We start from the raw sequence: 18,441 nt of genomic DNA, 5'->3' as shown, positions 1-18,441 counted from the left end.
CATATGCTTAAATGGAATAGTCAAGCTAACAGATCTTTTTTGATTAAAAGGTGTTTCCTTTAGGATTGATCACTGCAAAGAATAAAAACTATATATGGTCCAATTTATTTTGTAATGTTGGTTTGTTGTTTTTTTGGTTTTTTTTATTTATATCTTCCCCCACACCCTGAAGGAAAAGCAAATTTATCAATACATAAAGGGACATCCAGCCATTAACTCATTAAGGGACAATAAAAGGATTCATAAGGGGACAATAAATACATGCTTCAAAAACAAAACAAGCAAAAGTTTCAAAAACTAATAAAGAACATTTTAATAATAACAGGGGAATGTTTTACATGACAACGAAGAGGACACAGAGTAGGCTTGAAAATCCATCTCTCAGCCGCTGAATCTCTTGTGTCAAGAATCAGTTATTTTGCTACACAAACAGCAATATACTCACCTTCTCTTGGCATTAAGAAAAAGAAGTAGCAGCCTAAGCCCATGCCCATTCTCTGATAATTGGGGAAAACCAAACACAACATTCTGCTTCATCTCAGTCTGAACAATCCCAAACCTGCTTATCAGAATTTTTATTCCTGAACTTTTGTAACTTCACTAACACGTTTTCAGTACCATGATGTGGGGAAAGTCTGTCCCAATGGGGAAACCAATTCAGCACGTTTATCCTGAAAGTAGTTAGCTGATAACTGTCAAAATGTCAGAAATTTAGCACTTTGGAGTACCACACCTGGAGAAAGACATACAAAACTCCCTGAGGCACCAAGATGCCCGTATGCCCTTCCAGAAGCCTAACGAGAACCTGTACACAGTTGGTGTGGGAGGCATCAAACATCAAACTCCTCGGACCTCGGCCTGTCCAGTTTTCGCCGTACCAGCATTTACTGGTCATGTCAAACCATCTGCCTTGGCATGCTTTCTGAGCTGGATGTCCCACATGTAAGCTAAGGAAATCTTCAAGGTGCAAAGAGCCACCACGCTGAAATTAGCTGCAACGGAAAGATCTCTGAATTCACAAGCAGTCAAGACATTAGGGAAGGCCCTTCTCTCAGGGAATAGTAATTTGAGGTTCTTGTTGCTCAGGTTTACAAATCATAGAATATTCTGAGTTGCAAGGGACCCATATGAGTATTTATAGGGGCATCAACTATTGTCCTTAACACCTCAAAACATCAGTGATAAGGATCTTGATGTTGACAAGGTAAGAACTGACACTTAATAAAGCTTTACTTTCACAGACACCAAACTCAAACACACCAAGTTCTGCTTTGCAGCAACATACTTTTCAAATGCTATGTTGCACATCTAAGCAGTCTGCCTAACGGCATTTAAAGTCCAGCATGTCCATACAGCTTTGAGATAAGAAAACCCTGGAGCTCTTTCTACCCAGGATCTGAGGTATCTTGTGATAACAGCTTATTTCTATAGAAGACCACAAATATGCCAAAAGCTCTGTGAACCACTAAACAATATGAGGATGCACAGCAACACAAGTCAATGGAGTGTGCAGCTTATATAAAAAAAAAACCTACAAAAAGAAAGACTCTGTTGTCTGTAACAATCCGCAAATTAGCATTAACCTCAGCCCACCAATTAATTACAAAAGCTAAGAAAAAGTATAGGTTAATCATCACCATATTTGCCCTAAATGCTCAAAATATGAAGTATCCTTGCAACTCATCTGCTAAGTACATGGAAGGGCACCCATTAAGCCTAGTCTTGGAGGAAATCACGTAACACTTATCATTACTCACAGCAGATACAAACCCTACAATGATGCTCCATTAGGGAGGATGTTGGTTCTCAGAAGGCCATGAACCCAGCTCCCTATCATCTCAGAATGTTACACTGCATTAAGCGTACCAATTTCTTTATTCCACTCAGTTACTTGCTTCTTCCAGTCTCCTGAACTTCAGGGGCTGTGACTAGACCAAGGGATGTGCTAACACACCACAGCTGAGGAGTAGCACCTTAAGCGTCTGCACAGATTTGGCACCTCTAGCAGAACATGACTATGCCACTCTGAAGTACAACCGTGCAAGGAGGAGATAGTCATGTGTGACAGCTATGCCTGCTGCCATCGATAACTCAACGCTTCCACTGAAGTAGGAAACCATTACATTAAACACTATCCAGGCATGGTGTAAACCAAGGCATTTGCTCAAAGAGTTTGCATCCCGGTGATTCTATGAAGTGTATTAATGATGAGCAGATTGATATAGATGTAGCCTAAACGACAATTAATTAATACAACTAATACTAGAAGAGAACAAAGTGCAAATTCCACCAGATAAAGAAACTAAACCAGACTGTTTTACCAGCTCACAGTTTACAGCTGGTCTTCCTGCGTGCTTCAGGACGTAAAGCACACGGGGCAGTTCACAGGTTAAAGGCATTTATTACTCCCTCAGAAAACGAAACCACGAGAGAAAACGGGCGATGCCCAACGCTGTCACCAGCGTTTACCTAAAGTAAACACCCCGCGCGCAGCAGGAAACCTCCACGTCCGATACACGCGAAGACAAGAAGCTCAGACCTCGTCCTGCGCGCGGAGAGGCCGGAAAGCTGAACGGGCTTAAAGCGGCTGCCGGGCAGAGGGGTTTAAACGGCAGCCGCCGCCTTCGAGGAGACGGCGAGCGGGGCTTGGGTCGGGAAACGCGCGGCGCTCACCGCCGACACCTTGGACAGCAGAAACACCACCGCTCCGGCCCTGCAGGGCGCCGCTCCGCGCCGCCGCCGCCGCCGCTTCCCCGCGCGGGGGAGCTCCCGGGCCGCCCGCTGCCTTCCCGCCCGCCGCCAGGGGCTGCTCCCGCCGCGCCGCACAGCGCCGCCGGCCGTTCCCCCCCGCCTCCTCTCCCCTTCCCCCGGACCGCCGTTTTTAGCGCGGCGCGCCCGCTGGAAGGGGGCCGCGGGGTTGACGGGCGCAGTCTCTCCTCGACGCCCGCCCCGCCCACCTGTCCCGGCAAGAAAGTTTCGAGGGGGGGGGGGGGGGAAGGAAGAGGCTGCCTCCTTCCCCCGCTCCTCCGCCCAACGGCCGCCGCCGCCGGCCCCCCCTCGCGCCTCCCCTCGCACATGTGGGGCCGCGGCACATGCCGCGAGGCTCGCCCGGGTGGAGCGGCGGCGGCTGGGGCGCGCGGCGGCCGGAGGCGCGTCAACGCCTCGGCCAGTCCCACCGCCGCGCTCACCCTTTCTCACCCTCTCCCTCCCAATCGCCCCCCCCCCTCCGTCCCGCCCCCAGTACCTGGCAGACGGCGCGGCGGAAGCCGCGGTAGTTGTCCTTGCCGTAGCTGAGCACTTTCTCGTCCGGGTCCGCCTGCTCCAGGCGCCGGTCGAAGAGAAACACCGTACGGTCCCCGGTGCCGCGGGGCGTCAGCAGCACCGGCCTGCGAGGTCCGCGGCTGCCTGCCGCTGCCATGTTGGGAAGCCGAGGAGACGGAAACCGTCCCGCAGCGATGGCGGCAGCAACGGCAGTACCTGCTGCCCGGCCCGCGAGCTCCACCGCCTGGCGCTGCCCGTCCTGCACACGGAAGCCCCGAGCGGGAAGGAGGAGCCAGGCGGGAGGCCGGGCCACAGGCGCCGCCGGGCCCCGCGAAGCCCCGGAAAGGGTTGAGGGCGGGGCGGGCGCTACGCGCGGAGAGGAGCCCGCCGTTGCTAGAGGCGGGGCCCGGCGGGCGGGGAGCATCCTGGAAAGGAGAGAGACCTCGGAAGGAGTTCGCGCCTTTCGCTCCGTGCCACTTCCGCTGCCGGGCCGAGCTCTGCGGGGCCTGGCCTGGCTGGGAGGGGAGACGCGGCGTTCTCGCCGCCGCCGCAGGAGGCGCAGGCGGCCTGCGCTGCGGAGCCGCGTGCCGCGCCCGGCCGCCGCACCCGCTCTGGCGGTTGACGCTCCCGACGCGGCCGCCCGTCGCCTCTGACACGCGGGGCGGGGGGGTGGCGGGGCCAGGGCCTCCAACGGGCTCCCCAGACAGCCACGGGCAGCGGCGCCCGGCAGCGCCGCGACCGATCGCGGACAGTGGCGTGCGCTGGGGTGCGGTGCCCGGCGGCGGGAGCGGTGGCGTAACGGAGAGGCTTGTCCTCGGGCAGAGTGCCGCCTCGGCCTGGAGATGTGAAGCCATAGTTTGGGCAGTCGAGATCCATGAGCTGTTGTTTGTTCCTTTTAATCTTCAGTGCTTGGAACGGGCACCTCTGAAGGAAAAAAGCCAGTGTGTTCCCTCCGGTCTTAAAGAGGCGTTTTCAATTAAAAGTTTAATTAAAACTTTATTAAAGTTGTTGTTTTTTTTGTAGTTGCAAACCCTAATGATTTCCGTATCGTGTCGTTACAGTAGGGCTGGTGCAGCTGCAAAGCTGGGGTCGAAATAAAATCATTCAAGACATAAATACAGCCTCCGTGGCCTTCAGGAAACCAGTGAAACTTCCTTGTCAGGAAACTGTCACGATCTTCTGATGTGTCATTCATTGTAGGGGAGGCTACAGGCTTGGAGAGTGGAATTGAAAAATCACAGTTCGCAAGTTCGGGTTTCCAGAAGGCACAGGTTCTGCTTCCGATGGCGTTAACTTGGGGAAACTGAATGTGTTCTGAGCCTTGTTCTCATCGTTCTCATCTCATTGTTCCTTCGTGCTGCGTGGTGGCTGTATGTGCTGAGCTTATGAATAGGCTGTGAATACTGTCATTTAAAGAGTTTCCTTATTTGCTGTCATTGTTGAGGAAAATCTCTGGTCTAAGAATGCACAAATGTTGTAAGTGGAAACATTTTTATCTGCAGTCACTGTTCAGTTGGAGGGTGACATTTTCTTTGGTACAACTGCTTGTAGAGATTGAGATCTAGAAGACGTGGCTGGACACTTTGACATTCAGACCCTCTGAAAATGTTTCCCCTTCCCCCAATTGTAAATAACTTTAAGCTTCTTCGGTACAAAATTGTACTCAAGGTGTACGTAGGATATGTAGCTGCCTTTAGGGTAGGAATATGAAATGAAAGAGAACTAAAGTTTTCCTGCATGCTCTGTCCTTGTCTAGAAAAGGTACAGACCCTAATGTTCAAAAGTGCAGCTGCTTCTGTTCTTTCTAAGGACTCTGAGCTTTGCAAGGAAAGGATTGTGATGGCGTGTAGGGCAGGTTTGTAAAACAGCAAAATTGACACATGAATAACAGAAAAAGCCCCATCGTGCAAGAAATGAGGTTCATGTATGTCCTGGTTTTGGTCAGGATGGAGTTAATTTCATTTGTAACAGCAGATGAATGCTGTGTTTGGGAGTAAAATGGGAGTACTGCTGATAACACCCTGATGTTTCTAGTTGCTGTCAGACAGTCAAGGACTTTCTCAGCTCTTCATGAGAAAGGAGGGGCGAAGCCAGGACAGGTGACCGAGCTGACCAAAGAGAGTATTCCACGCCAGTTACGTCCTGCCCAGGATATCGGGGGCTGACGGGAGGAAGGCCGAGGGCGGCTCCGGGACGCGCGGTTCTTGGGGGACGGTCGGGTTCTGGGACGGCTCTGGGTGGCACGGCCTGAGTTGTGTGGTTTGGTGAGAAACTGCCTTGTGTATCAACAGCTTCATATATTTTGCTTTGAAGTCCTGTTAGTATTGTTACATTGTATCTTTCTGTTATCTTAGTAAACTATCCTTATCCCAACCCACGGGCCTCTTAATTTCTTGATTTTGGGGTTATTTGCCCCTTTCTCTTCTTTTTTCCTTCCCTTACTTCTCACCCCCCTTCCCCTTCCCTTTAACCTGCTCTTTTCCATTAAGGAGCAGGCAGCTGCGTGGATCTTGGCCCTCAGCCGGGGTGAAACCACGACAGTCTCTTTGGCGCCCAACGTGGGGCTCGAAAGGTTGGGATAACGGTAGATCTGACCCTGACCCGATTGCAATTAAGTCAAAGTTGTGATAAGTACTTTGATTTAAGCAGTCTCTGGTCACGATGCTCTGGTATTTACTTACAAGGCTGTGCTCGCAGCTGTGGCAGCAAAAGCACCGTCTGTTGTATGCAATCCTAGCAGGATCCTTTAACATCCTGGGGCTGCGGCTCCAGTTTTCGTTCCCGTACCTCATTTTGGTGTATTTTATGAAAACAGTTTATGATACAGTGATATCGATGATCATGAACGCGTTCTGGTATGTGTATAAGATTTTGCTGCTCTGTCTATTCTTTAGACAGGGAGGGATTAATAACGGCAGCTGGTATGGTGGGAGTACAGAAAGAAATATCTATGCTGCTTTCTCTTCCTTTGGGCTAAATACAACAGCTTTGGTAACAGTTTTTGAAAATTTCCAATATCCCTGGGATATTCAAACTAGCATTTTGCTGTTGTTATGTTTGGTGAATATGGTTCTGCTTTTGTTCAATATTAAGCAAAGGGTTATGAATACCACTCAAGAGTGTTCTGCAAGGCCAGATAATCACGAGTGGCAGGGTACATGGCAGAGTATGGGCAACTACCTAGGCACTTTCTCACGTCCGATGTTTTGGAGTTTCACTCCTGAACGGTTACAGGACCCTGATAAAGTGGCTGCATATCTAAAAAGAAATTGCCGTAAGTTTCCCAGAGATGCACAGCTTACTGCACTGTGCTGGGCCCTGGCCACTATTTACCAAACACTGCTTGATAGCAGTCAGCACTGTCAGAGGGAAAGGAAGGAAAACAGACCAGCAGAAACTGCAGCTACTGTAACCACTGGGACTAACACTGAGGCCACTGTAACTTCTGTGACTAGCACTGTAGCTACTGCAACCCCTATGAACGGCACTGCAGCTACTGTAACCACTGGGACTAACACTGAGGCCACTGTAACTTCTATGACTAGAACTGTGGCTACTGCAACCTGCCCAACTGAAACTGCAGCTACTGTAACCACTGGGACTAACACTGAGGCCACTGTAACTTCTATGACTAGAACTGTGGCTACTGCAACCTGCCCAACTGAAACTGCAGCTATTGTAACCACTGGGACTAACACTGAGGCCACTGTAACTTCTGTGACTAGCACTGTGGCTACTGCAACCTGCCCAACTGATGCTGCAGCTACTGCTGCCCCTACAGCAGATACTGCTGGTAAAACAAAAAATCAACCCACATCAGTGTCTGTTGCTCCCATACGAAAGAGGAAATACACAAAGAGAGTTGTTCCTGTAGTGAAGGATGAGGATGAGGATGAAATTGAATTGGGGCCACCTGATGAATGTCAGGATAAAGCTGGGCCACCTGATGAATGTCAGGATAAAGCTGGGTCATCTGATGAATGTCAGGATGAAGCAGGGCCATCCAAACCATCTCAGGATAAGGCAAAGCCATCTCAACCATCCCGGGATAAGGTTGTTCCATCTCAACCATCTCAGGATGAGGTTGTTGTTACACGATCCCTGACCCTGAGTGAGCTGCGTGAAATTCGAAAAGATTTCAGCCGCCGCCCAGGTGAGCACATCATCACTTGGCTGCTCCGATGCTGGGATCACGGGGCCAGTAGTCTGGAATTAGATGGCAGAGAGGCCAAGCAGTTGGCATCCCTAGCTAGAGAAGGAGGCATTGATAAGGCAATTGGTGAAAAGCCTGAAATCCTCAGCCTCTGGAGGCGACTACTGTCAAGTGTGAGGGAAAGGTATCCCATAAAGGAATACATCACATGTCAAACACCCAAGTGTAACAACATAGAGGCAGTTATCCAGCACCTGAAAGAATTAGCTGTACGGGAGGTAATTTATTATGATCTGGACAACTCACAGCTTCCCTCTGATCCTGATGACGTCCTATGCACTCCAGCTATGTGGCGTAAGGTTGTACGAAGTGCACCAGCAGGGCACACCAATTCATTGGCAACAATGGACTGGAGTGATACATATCCACCAACCGTATCTGAGGTGTCCGGCCACCTCCGGAGATATCAGGACAATGTTTCTCTCTCTGTGATCGCAGCAGTAGAGAAACTGGTCAAGCGACTTGACGAAAATGTGTCCATCTCCCAACCCGTATGCAGCCATGTTGCAGCTATTGGGAGAAAGCGTCCATCATCCCAGAAGGGAGGATACAGTAGGTACACACCGCGAGAGATGCTGTGGTTTTACCTGCGTGACCATGGTGAGGACATGAGTAAGTGGGGTATGCAGCCCACCTCAGCCCTTCAAGCACGAGTAAATGAGCTGCGAGGCAAAAGAATTGCACAACGCTGTTCTGCCAGGAAGAACGCTGCACCAGTGAACAGCCAACACAGTCAGCAACAATAGAGGTGCCCTGCCTCCAGCCAGGTGGAGGAGAGGGATAACCGTGTTTATTGGACTGTGTGGATCCGATGGCCTGGCACGTCAGACCCACAAGAGTACAAGGCTCTGGTGGATACTGGTGCCCAGTGTACGATAATGCCATCGAATCATGTTGGGACAGAACCTGTCAGCATTTTTGGAGTGACAGGGGGATCCCAACAATTGACTGTGTTAGAGGCTGAAATGAGCTTAACTGGAAAGGACTGGGAGAAACACCCAATTGTGACTGGCCCAGAAGCTCCGTGCATTTTAGGTATGGATTATCTCCGTAGAGGGTATTTTAAAGACCCAAAAGGGTACCGATGGGCTTTTGGAATAGCTGCTTTGGAGACAGAAGAAACTGAACAATTGCGTGCCTTGCCTGGACTCTCTGACAATCCTTCTGTTGTGGGGTTGTTGAAAGTCGAAGAACAGCAAGTGCCAATTGCTACAACGACAGTGCACAGGAGACAATACCGTACTAACCGGGATTCCCTGATCCCCATCCATAAGCTGATTCGTCAACTGGAGAGTCAAGGAGTGATCAGCCGATCCCGCTCACCCTTTAACAGTCCCATATGGCCAGTGCGGAAGTCTGATGGAGAGTGGAGGCTGACAGTGGATTATCGTGGCCTAAACGAAGTCACTCCAGGTATGAGTGCTGCTGTACCAGACATGCTGGAACTGCAGTATGAACTGGAATCAAAGGCAGCTAAGTGGTATGCTACAATTGACATTGCAAATGCTTTCTTCTCAATACCACTGGCGTCAGAGTGCAGGCCACAGTTTGCTTTCACCTGGAGGGGCATCCAATACACATGGAATCGTCTGCCCCAGGGGGGGAAACACAGCCCCACCATCTGCCATGGACTAATTCAGACTACACTGGAAAAGGGTGAAGCCCCAGAGCACCTGCAGTATATTGATGACATCATTGTATGGGGCAATACAGCAGAGGAAGTGTTTGAGAAAGGAAAAAGGATAATTCAAATCCTTTTAGAAGCTGGTTTTGCTATAAAACAAAGTAAAGTCAAGGGGCCTACGCAAGAAATCCAGTTTTTAGGAATAAAATGTCAGGATGGGCGTCGTCAGATCCCAATGGACATTATCAATAAAATAGCAGCTATGTCTCCACCAAGCAACAAAAAGGAAACACAAGCTTTCTTAGGTGTTATAGGTTTTTGGCGAATGCATGTCCCAAACTACAGTCTCATTGTGAGCCCACTTTACCACGTAACTCGGAAGAGGAATGATTTCCAATGGGGCCCTGAGCAGCAGCAAGCCTTTGAGCAGATCAAACGCGAGATAGTCCATGCAGTGGCCCTTGGGCCTGTCCGGACAGGGACAGATGTTAAAAATGTGCTTTACACTGCGGCCGGGGAGAATGGCCCTACCTGGAGTCTCTGGCAGAAAGCACAAGGGGAGACTCGAGGTCGACCGCTGGGGTTTTGGAGTCGGGCCTACAAAGGATCTGAGGCCAATTATACTCCAACAGAAAAGGAAATACTGGCCGCCTATGAAGGGGTTCGAGCTGCTTCAGAAGTGACTGGAACTGAAGCCCAGCTCCTCCTGGCACCCCGACTGCCGGTGCTGGGCTGGATGTTCAAAGGGAAGGTCCCTTCTACACATCATGCCACTGATGCTACATGGAGCAAGTGGGTTGCACTGATTACTCAGCGGGCTCAAATAGGAAACCCTAATCGCCCAGGAATCGTGGAAGTGATCACAGACTGGCCTGAAGGCAAAGACTTTGGGATGTCACCAGAGGATGAGGAGGTGACACGGGCTGAAGAAGCCCCACCTTACAACAAACTGCCAGAGAATGAGAAGCAATATGCCCTGTTCACTGATGGTTCCTGTCGCCTTGTGGGAAAGCAACGAAGATGGAAAGCTGCTGTATGGAGTCCTACAAGACGAGTAGCAGAAGCTACTGAAGGAAAAGGTGAATCAAGCCAGTTTGCTGAGGTGAAAGCCATCCAGCTAGCCTTGGACATTGCTGAGAGAGAAAAGTGGCCAATGCTCTACCTTTATACTGATTCATGGATGGTAGCCAATGCCCTGTGGGGTTGGTTGCAGCAGTGGAAAAAGAACAACTGGCAGCGTAGAGGCAAAGCCATATGGGCTGCTGACTTATGGCAAGATATCGCTGCCCGGTTAGAGAAGCTCATTGTAAAGGTACGTCATGTTGATGCCCATGTGCCTAAGAGTCGGGCCATGGAGGAACATCAAAACAACCATCAGGTAGATAAGGCTGCTAGGATTGAAGTGGCTCAAGTAGACCTAGACTGGCAACGTAAAGGTGAATTATTCCTAGCTCGATGGGCTCATGATTCCTCAGGTCATCAAGGGAGAGATGCAACATATAGATGGGCTCGAGATCGAGGGGTGGACTTAACCATGGATGCTATTGCACAAGTTATCCATGAGCGTGAGACGTGCGCCGCAATCAAGCAAGCTATGCGCTTGAAGCCCCTTTGGTATGGAGGACGGTGGATGAAATACAAATATGGGGAGGCCTGGCAGATTGACTACATCACCCTCCCACGCACCCGCCATGGCAAGCGTTACGTGCTTACGATGGTCGAGGCGACCACCGGCTGGATAGAAACATATCCTGTACCACATGCCACTGCCCGGAATACAATCCTGGGCCTTGAAAGGCAAGTCCTGTGGCGACACGGCACCCCAGAAAGAATCGAGTCAGACAATGGGACTCATTTCCGAAATGCTCACATAGACACCTGGGCAAAAGAGCATGGCATTGAGTGGGTGTACCACATTCCTTATCATGCACCAGCCTCTGGGAAAATTGAACGATATAATGGACTCTTAAAGACTACCCTGAAAGCGACGGGTGGTGGAACATTCAAACACTGGGATACACATTTAGCCAAAGCCACGTGGTTAGTTAACTCTAGAGGATCCGCCAATCGACCTGGTCCTGCTCAGTCAAAATTTCCACGTACTGTAGAAGGAGACAGAGTCCCAGTGGTGCATATGAAGAGTATATTAGGGAAGACAGTTTGGGTCATCCCTGCTTCAGGCAAAGGTAAACCCATGTCTGGGATTGCTTTTGCTCAAGGACCTGGTTGTACTTGGTGGGTAATGCAGAAGAATGGAGAAGTTCGATGTGTACCCCAGAGGGATTTGATTTTAGGTGAGACTGGCCAATATAATTAATAAGGTAAAAATTGTATTATAATAATTGCTCTGTACATTCATTATTGCTATTATTGCTGTATGTTGTTGTATGTTGTACCAATGGAGTTACAGCCGGAGTCATACAAGTCAATGAAGGAAGAGTGCCACGATGACGGGACCAAGACCTGGTGTTCCAAGAACTTTTTCCTCCTTCCCTTTGAAAATGAACATGGACTATGAACATGGACCATGTCAGCTGTATCGACTGAGAGCCCGAGATGCAACGATCCAACGGCGCATACTGACACCATGAGAGACTGTTACGAAGAATGAAGCCTGAAAAGCATCATGGACTAAATGTTCATTCACTCAACAAACTCAGAGGAATGGACTAAGGGAATAATACCTGTATGCACATGTGTGCGTATACAGGTGTGCACACATATATGTGTGTCTGAAACAAGAAATGGTTGGATTTGGTCATGACGTAAATGGTATGGAATAAGGGGTGGATAATGTCCTGGTTTTGGTCAGGATGGAGTTAATTTCATTTGTAACAGCAGATGAATGCTGTGTTTGAGAGTAAAATGGGAGTACTGCTGATAACACCCTGATGTTTCTAGTTGCTGTCAGACAGTCAAGGACTTTCTCAGCTCTTCATGAGAAAGGAGGGGCGAAGCCAGGACAGGTGACCGAACTGACCAAAGAGAGTATTCCACGCCAGTTACGTCCTGCCCAGGATATCGGGGGCTGACGGGAGGAAGGCCTGGGGCGGCTCCGGGACGCGCGGTTCTTGGGGGACGGTCGGGTTCTGGGACGGCTCTGGGTGGCACGGCCTGAGTTGTGTGGTTTGGTGAGAAACTGCATTGTGTATCAACTGCTTCATATATTTTGCTTTGAAGTCCTGTTAGTATTGTTACATTGTATCTTTCTGTTATCTTAGTAAACTATCCTTATCCCAACCCACGGGCCTCTTAATTTCTTGATTTTGGGGTTATTTGCCCCTTTCTCTTCTTTTTTCCTTCCCTTACTTCTCACCCCCCTTCCCCTTCCCTTTAACCTGCTCTTTTCCGTTAAGGAGCAGGCAGCTGCGTGGATCTTGGCCCTCAGCCGGGTGAAACCACGACAATGTAACACTAAGAAAGAAAACAGCATAGTGGAGTTTTGTGAGAACAAAGAGCATGTGTGCTACCCAGTTGAGAGGAGGGGTCTCTTGAGAGCTTTTATACAGGCTGTGACTTGGAGCCCCTCTGAATGATGACTTGAGGACATTTGGGAGGGCATGTCAAGCCTCCTTACTTTATAATTTTGTTAAACAGAATTTTGTTTTTCAGCATACTTGTGTTTCTACAACTTGACACAGACTAGAGACTGTGTTTCTATTTTAGAATGCTAACTACTTCCAGAAAAGAAACAACTCTTGAGTTACTTCATCTAGTTTCAAAATGACTGTGTGATGCCTCGGAAAGCCAGAATCAAAACTCAGTAGCCTTGGTGACTGTGAGCAGGTATCCTTTATTGCAGCGCCGGGCACACAGGGGATCGGCTCCTCCGAATGTCTGCGCCTGCTAAAGCCAAATTTCTCATATTTATACGGATTAACTATACATATTCATTATAATTTCTAAGAAAAGGCAGGGTTATTCTTAAAACCAGGAAAATCCTTACATCAAAGTTATATTAATTGTCTCTTAAGCTACACCTAACATCAATCCACTCAGCATGATTACATTTCATTGAATCATATGCCAAGGGGGTTCTACCAGAAATGCAGGCACTTCACTTGTCTGCCTCCCTGCAGACTGATTTAAAGCCTGCAGTTGCAAGGTTTTAGTTCTGCAGTATGATAATTTTGCTAATAGCTAAGCCCTCACCAAAAAGAACTTTGCTGGAAAAATGAATATTTATGTTTATCTGCTGCACTTTGAAGCAAAATGTTACATTATTTTTCAAAATTAATCATAGCAGTTGAATAACCAATAATTTGTTCATCTTGCCATTTTGGGTGATGATCAGGAATGTGGTTTTTATGTGTGTGGGAATGTATTTATCATTATGTCTCCCAAAATTTTTTTTCATTCAATGAATAAATAAGTACCTGATTTCTTTGTATCAAGGGAAAATATGATCTAAGTTCCAGCACTGGACATTTTTATATAGTAAATATTTTGTATACATGTAAATGAAAATTGCTGTGTCTTCTCTAGAATAAAGTGCACAGCCCCTTTAGTAGGGCTTGTTGCAGTAGCACAGTCTTTGGAGTGCTGGATGCTACTCCCTACATATGCTTTGTAGGTACATAACTACAAATTCCAAATTACCTAAAAAAAGTGCTGCTCTTCCTTAAGGGAACAAAGGTTTTTCTATCTAAGGAGAGGAGCCTGTGACATCTTGAATTTCAAACTCCACATGGCCCTTTACAGAAAGTACCTTGAGAACCCCTGAGGTGTGAAAAAAAAGCATCATCATTACCTGAAGGATGAGGTGCAGAATGACAGCATCCTTGCTCAGAAAACCATCCAACAGACAGACACCAGAGAATAGAAATTAACAGTGCATTGTCATCATAACATGCAGATTTAAGGCAGATGTGGAGAAGGGGGTTACTGAGATGCTGCCTGGCATTTTTTTCTCATTTAATTCTCAGTAACGTGAAAAAAAATGAGTGGGCAAGTGAAGTGAAACACAATCCAGTTAGTCGAGAGGACTGTAAAGACAGTCCATGGTGCTGAGATACCTGACCAATGTTGTATCAGATTAAATTCTATTTTAAAAAAAATGAAGGCAACACAGGGAGAGATGGTGGAGGAACGGGAGGGACAGTGAACCATCCATTCACATTCCTGGGGTTCTATTAAACTCTGTCAGCTGGGTTTTGTGCATGGAACTCAGGTGGGTTCTCACCCCTCATTGTGTACTTCCCTAACAAAAATACAGTGTGACATGCTCATTTAAAATCCAGTGGGAAGAATGTCTCTGCTGACTACAGGTAGGATTAGCTAGTTTTGGAATGTGTGCCTGAAACAGCTGGGATCTCCAAAGTAAGAAAATAGAAACATAGAATCATAGAATCATAGAATGGCATGGATTGGAAGGGACCCCAAGGATCACAGAGATCCAATCCCCCTGCCACAGGCAGGGCCACCAACCTCCAGGCCTGGATCTACACAAGGCTGCCCAGGGCCCCATTCAACCTGGCCTTGAACACCTCCAGGGACGGGGAATCCACTACCTCTCTGGGCAGCCTGTTCCAGCACCTCACCACTCTCTCTGTAAAGAACTTCCCCCTAATATCTAATCTAAACCTTCCCTCCTTTAGCTTTAGTCCATTCCCCCTTGTCCTGCCATTATCTACCCTTTTAAAATGTTGATTCCCCTCCTGTTTGTATGCTCCCTTCAGGTACTGGAAGGCTGCAATGAGGTCCCCCCAAAGCATTGTCTTCTCCAGGCTGAACAAGCTCAGCTGCCTCAGCCTCTCTTTGTAGGGGAGGTGCTCCAGCCCTCTAATCATCTTTGTGGCCTCCTCTGAACCCTCTCCAACAGTTCCACATCCTTCTTGTATTGGGGGCCCCAGATCTGGACACAGTACTCCAGATGGGGCCTCACGAGGGCAGAGTAGAGAGGGACAATCACCTCCCTGTCCCTGCTGGCCACCCCCCTCTTCTGATGGAGCCCAGGATACCATTGGCCTTGCGAGCTGCAAGAGCACACTGCTGGCTCATGTTAAGTTTCTCACCCACCACAATCCCCAAGTCCTTCTCAGCAGGGAATAGGAAAGATAACCAGGAATGTCCAGTCTGTCTTATAAAGCAAGAGGGGACATGGAGTTACACTAAAAAACATGCAGAACTGATAAGTGGATATACTGCCCATAAAACATTTGATTGAACTGTGAAATGTGTTTTCACATAATTAGAAATAATATTTTTTTCTCTATGTGAATACAAAGGAGAGGAAGGGCAAGGAAAAAACCTAACTGATTACTGGGACGCACACAAATCATATACTTTGGCCTTAGGATAAATTATCCGAATATTACTGAGTGGGAGGAATTTAAGTTGGAAGACAAGTCATCTTGTATCTGATCGTTGTAGAGTTGTTTTTGGTTTTTTTCTTCAGCTTTTTACAAAGTTGTATTTGGAAGGAGGACACAGGCTGGGTGGATACTTGCAAGATTGAGCTTGGCAGCTCCCCTGGGGCTCTCATGAGCTTTTTGAGGGAACCTGTGGAAATGCCAGGGAACCTCTCTGGAAGGTGAACCAGCAAGAAGCTCTTGCCATTCACCTGGCAGGGACAAATGATTGCAGCCCAAAATGCAGCTGACAGAAAATAAGTTTGATAGCAATTTTGTGAGCGCCAGAGTCACCTCTCATAGCAAATGAATGAGGATGCACCAAAACTTAAAAATTTTGTCCTTTTGTGAGACAGTGAATGATTCTGGCACAAGTACATGAAAGTATTTGTCTGACAAATACACAGTCAGAGAAAAGAGTTTGTAATTTGTGGAAAAGTATAAGATTAATGTCTTCAAGCATTAATATTTTAATAGAATGTGGTTGCTGTTATGCTTGCAAAGACCTTGTCTGAAGAAGTCCTTCCAACCACTCTTTTACAAGTCATGAAGACTGTAATCAAATACATCATTTTCTCCTTTAAGGGATGTAAGAAATAGGAAAACTTCATAAATACATTGTCACTGAAATGGTCCTACTGCATATGTGGGACATCACGCTTTTCAATTCAAGTTGCTGTGGCTGCTACGGGGTCTTACATGACTTCCAGCCTTTTTGTAGCTGAACATGATTACTACCAGATGGCAGGCTGCTTTCTCCTTTTACTCTTCCTATCATCCTGGCTTTCGGTACTGTTTTGGCACTCTTCCCTTTTACCCTGCACTAATGGCTGCTTTCTCCTGAACCATCAAGGAGTGTCTTAGTCACTAGCTCCGGTAACAGTGGCACTACGGAGCCCAAGCTGAAAGGCCAGGCAAGACCCCTTGACTCCTTAGTCATTTCAATGTCTCTGCTGGTGTTGCCCCATGCTCTGCATTTTGGAATGGTGACACAGTAACCATTGCCCTTTCTCATTGTGGGCATCTTTTGTCCTGCAGATTCTGTAAGCACATACCACAGATTTTTTGTTTTAGCACACACAAAAGACAGGATTTAAGGAGCTTCAGGGCTAAGCATCTCAGCACCAACAGTGAAACACCTGGGGAATATCTTCTGACTAGTCAGGTGAGAAAGGCTTTTATACAGGCTGTGACTTGGAGCCCCTCTGAATGATGACTTGAGGACATTTGGGAGGGCATGTCAAGCCTCCTTACTTTATAATTTTGTTAAACAGAATTTTGTTTTTCAGCATACTTGTGTTTCTACAACTTGACACAGACTAGAGACCATGTTTCTATTTTAGAATGCTAACTACTTCCAGAAAAGAAACAACTCTTGAGTTACTTCATCTAGTTTCAAAATGACTGTGTGATGCCTCGGAAAGCCAGAATCAAAACTCAGTAGCCTTGGTGACTGTGAGCAGGTATCCTTTATTGCAGCGCCGGGCACACAGGGGATCGGCTCCTCCGAATGTCTGCGCCTGCTAAAGCCAAATTTCTCATATTTATACGGATTAACTATACATATTCATTATAATTTCTAAGAAAAGGCAGGGTTATTCTTAAAACCAGGAAAATCCTTACATCAAAGTTATATTAATTGTCTCTTAAGCTACACCTAACATCAATCCACTCAGCATGATTACATTTCATTGAATCATATGCCAAGGGGGTCCTACCAGAAATGCAGGCACTTCACTTGTCTGCCTCCCTGCAGACTGATTTAAAGCCTGCAGTTGCAAGGTTTTAGTTCTGCAGTATGATAATTTTGCTAACAGCTAAGCCCTCACCAAAAAGAACTTTGCTGGAAAAATGGATATTTATGTTTATCTGCTGCACTTTGAAGCAAAATGTTACATTATTTTTCAAAATTAATCATAGCAGTTGAATAACCAATAATTTGTTCATCTTCCCATTTTGGGTGATGATCAGGAATGTGGTTTTTATGTGTGTGGGAATGTATTTATCATTATGTCTCCCAAAATTTTTTTTCATTCAATGAATAAATAAGTACCTGATTTCTTTGTATCAAGGGAAAATATGATCTAAGTTCCAGCACTGGACATTTTTATATAGTAAATATTTTGTATACATGTAAATGAAAATTGCTGTGTCTTCTCTAGAATAAAGTGCACAGCCCCTTTAGTAGGGCTTGTTGCAGTAGCACAGTCTTTGGAGTGCTGGATGCTACTCCCTACATATGCTTTGTAGGTACATAACTACAAATTCCAAATTACCTAAAAAAAGTGCTGCTCTTCCTTAAGGGAACAAAGGTTTTTCTATCTAAGGAGAGGAGCCTGTGACATCTTGAATTTCAAACTCCACATGGCCCTTTACAGAAAGTACCTTGAGAACCCCTGAGGTGTGAAAAAAAAGCATCATCATTACCTGAAGGATGAGGTGCAGAATGACAGCATCCTTGCTCAGAAAACCATCCAACAGACAGACACCAGAGAATAGAAATTAACAGTGAATTGTCATCATAACATGCAGATTTAAGGCAGATGTGGAGAAGGGGGTTACTGAGATGCTGCCTGGCATTTTTTTCTCATTTAATTCTCAGTAACGTGAAAAAAAATGAGTGGGCAAGTGAAGTGAAACACAATCCAGTTAGTCGAGAGGACTGTAAAGACAGTCCATGGTGCTGAGATACCTGACCAATGTTGTATCAGATTAAATTCTATTTTAAAAAAAATGAAGGCAACACAGGGAGAGATGGTGGAGGAACGGGAGGGACAGTGAACCATCCATTCACATTCCTGGGGTTCTATTAAACTCTGTCAGCTGGGTTTTGTGCATGGAACTCAGGTGGGTTCTCACCCCTCATTGTGTACTTCCCTAACAAAAATACAGTGTGACATGCTCATTTAAAATCTAGTGGGAAGAATGGCTCTGCTGACTACAGGTAGGATTAGCTAGTTTTGGAATGTGTGCCTGAAACAGCTGGGATCTCC

General features: G+C 47.1%; 1 protein-coding gene across 1 annotated transcript in view; it reads right to left on the bottom strand.

Annotated features, from left to right (window-relative positions):
* The window catches only part of SMCHD1 (structural maintenance of chromosomes flexible hinge domain containing 1), a gene marked incomplete at its 5' end in the record, with an annotated part of 83,398 nt that extends 79,980 nt beyond the window's left edge, over window positions 1-3,418 (bottom strand). The window contains one exon of the mRNA XM_084260391.1: window positions 3,245-3,418. Within this exon, the coding sequence (XP_084116517.1) occupies window positions 3,245-3,418 (174 nt within the window). The remainder of the gene's footprint in view (window positions 1-3,244) is intronic.
* Window positions 3,419-18,441: the final 15,023 nt, after the last annotated feature.

The sequence above is a fragment of the Gallinula chloropus genome (assembly GCF_964237585.1).
Source record: "Gallinula chloropus genome assembly, chromosome: 2".
Lineage (NCBI taxonomy): Eukaryota > Metazoa > Chordata > Aves > Gruiformes > Rallidae > Gallinula > Gallinula chloropus.
Note: the sequence above shows the minus strand (reverse complement) of the source record. Positions and strands in the feature narration are given on the sequence as shown.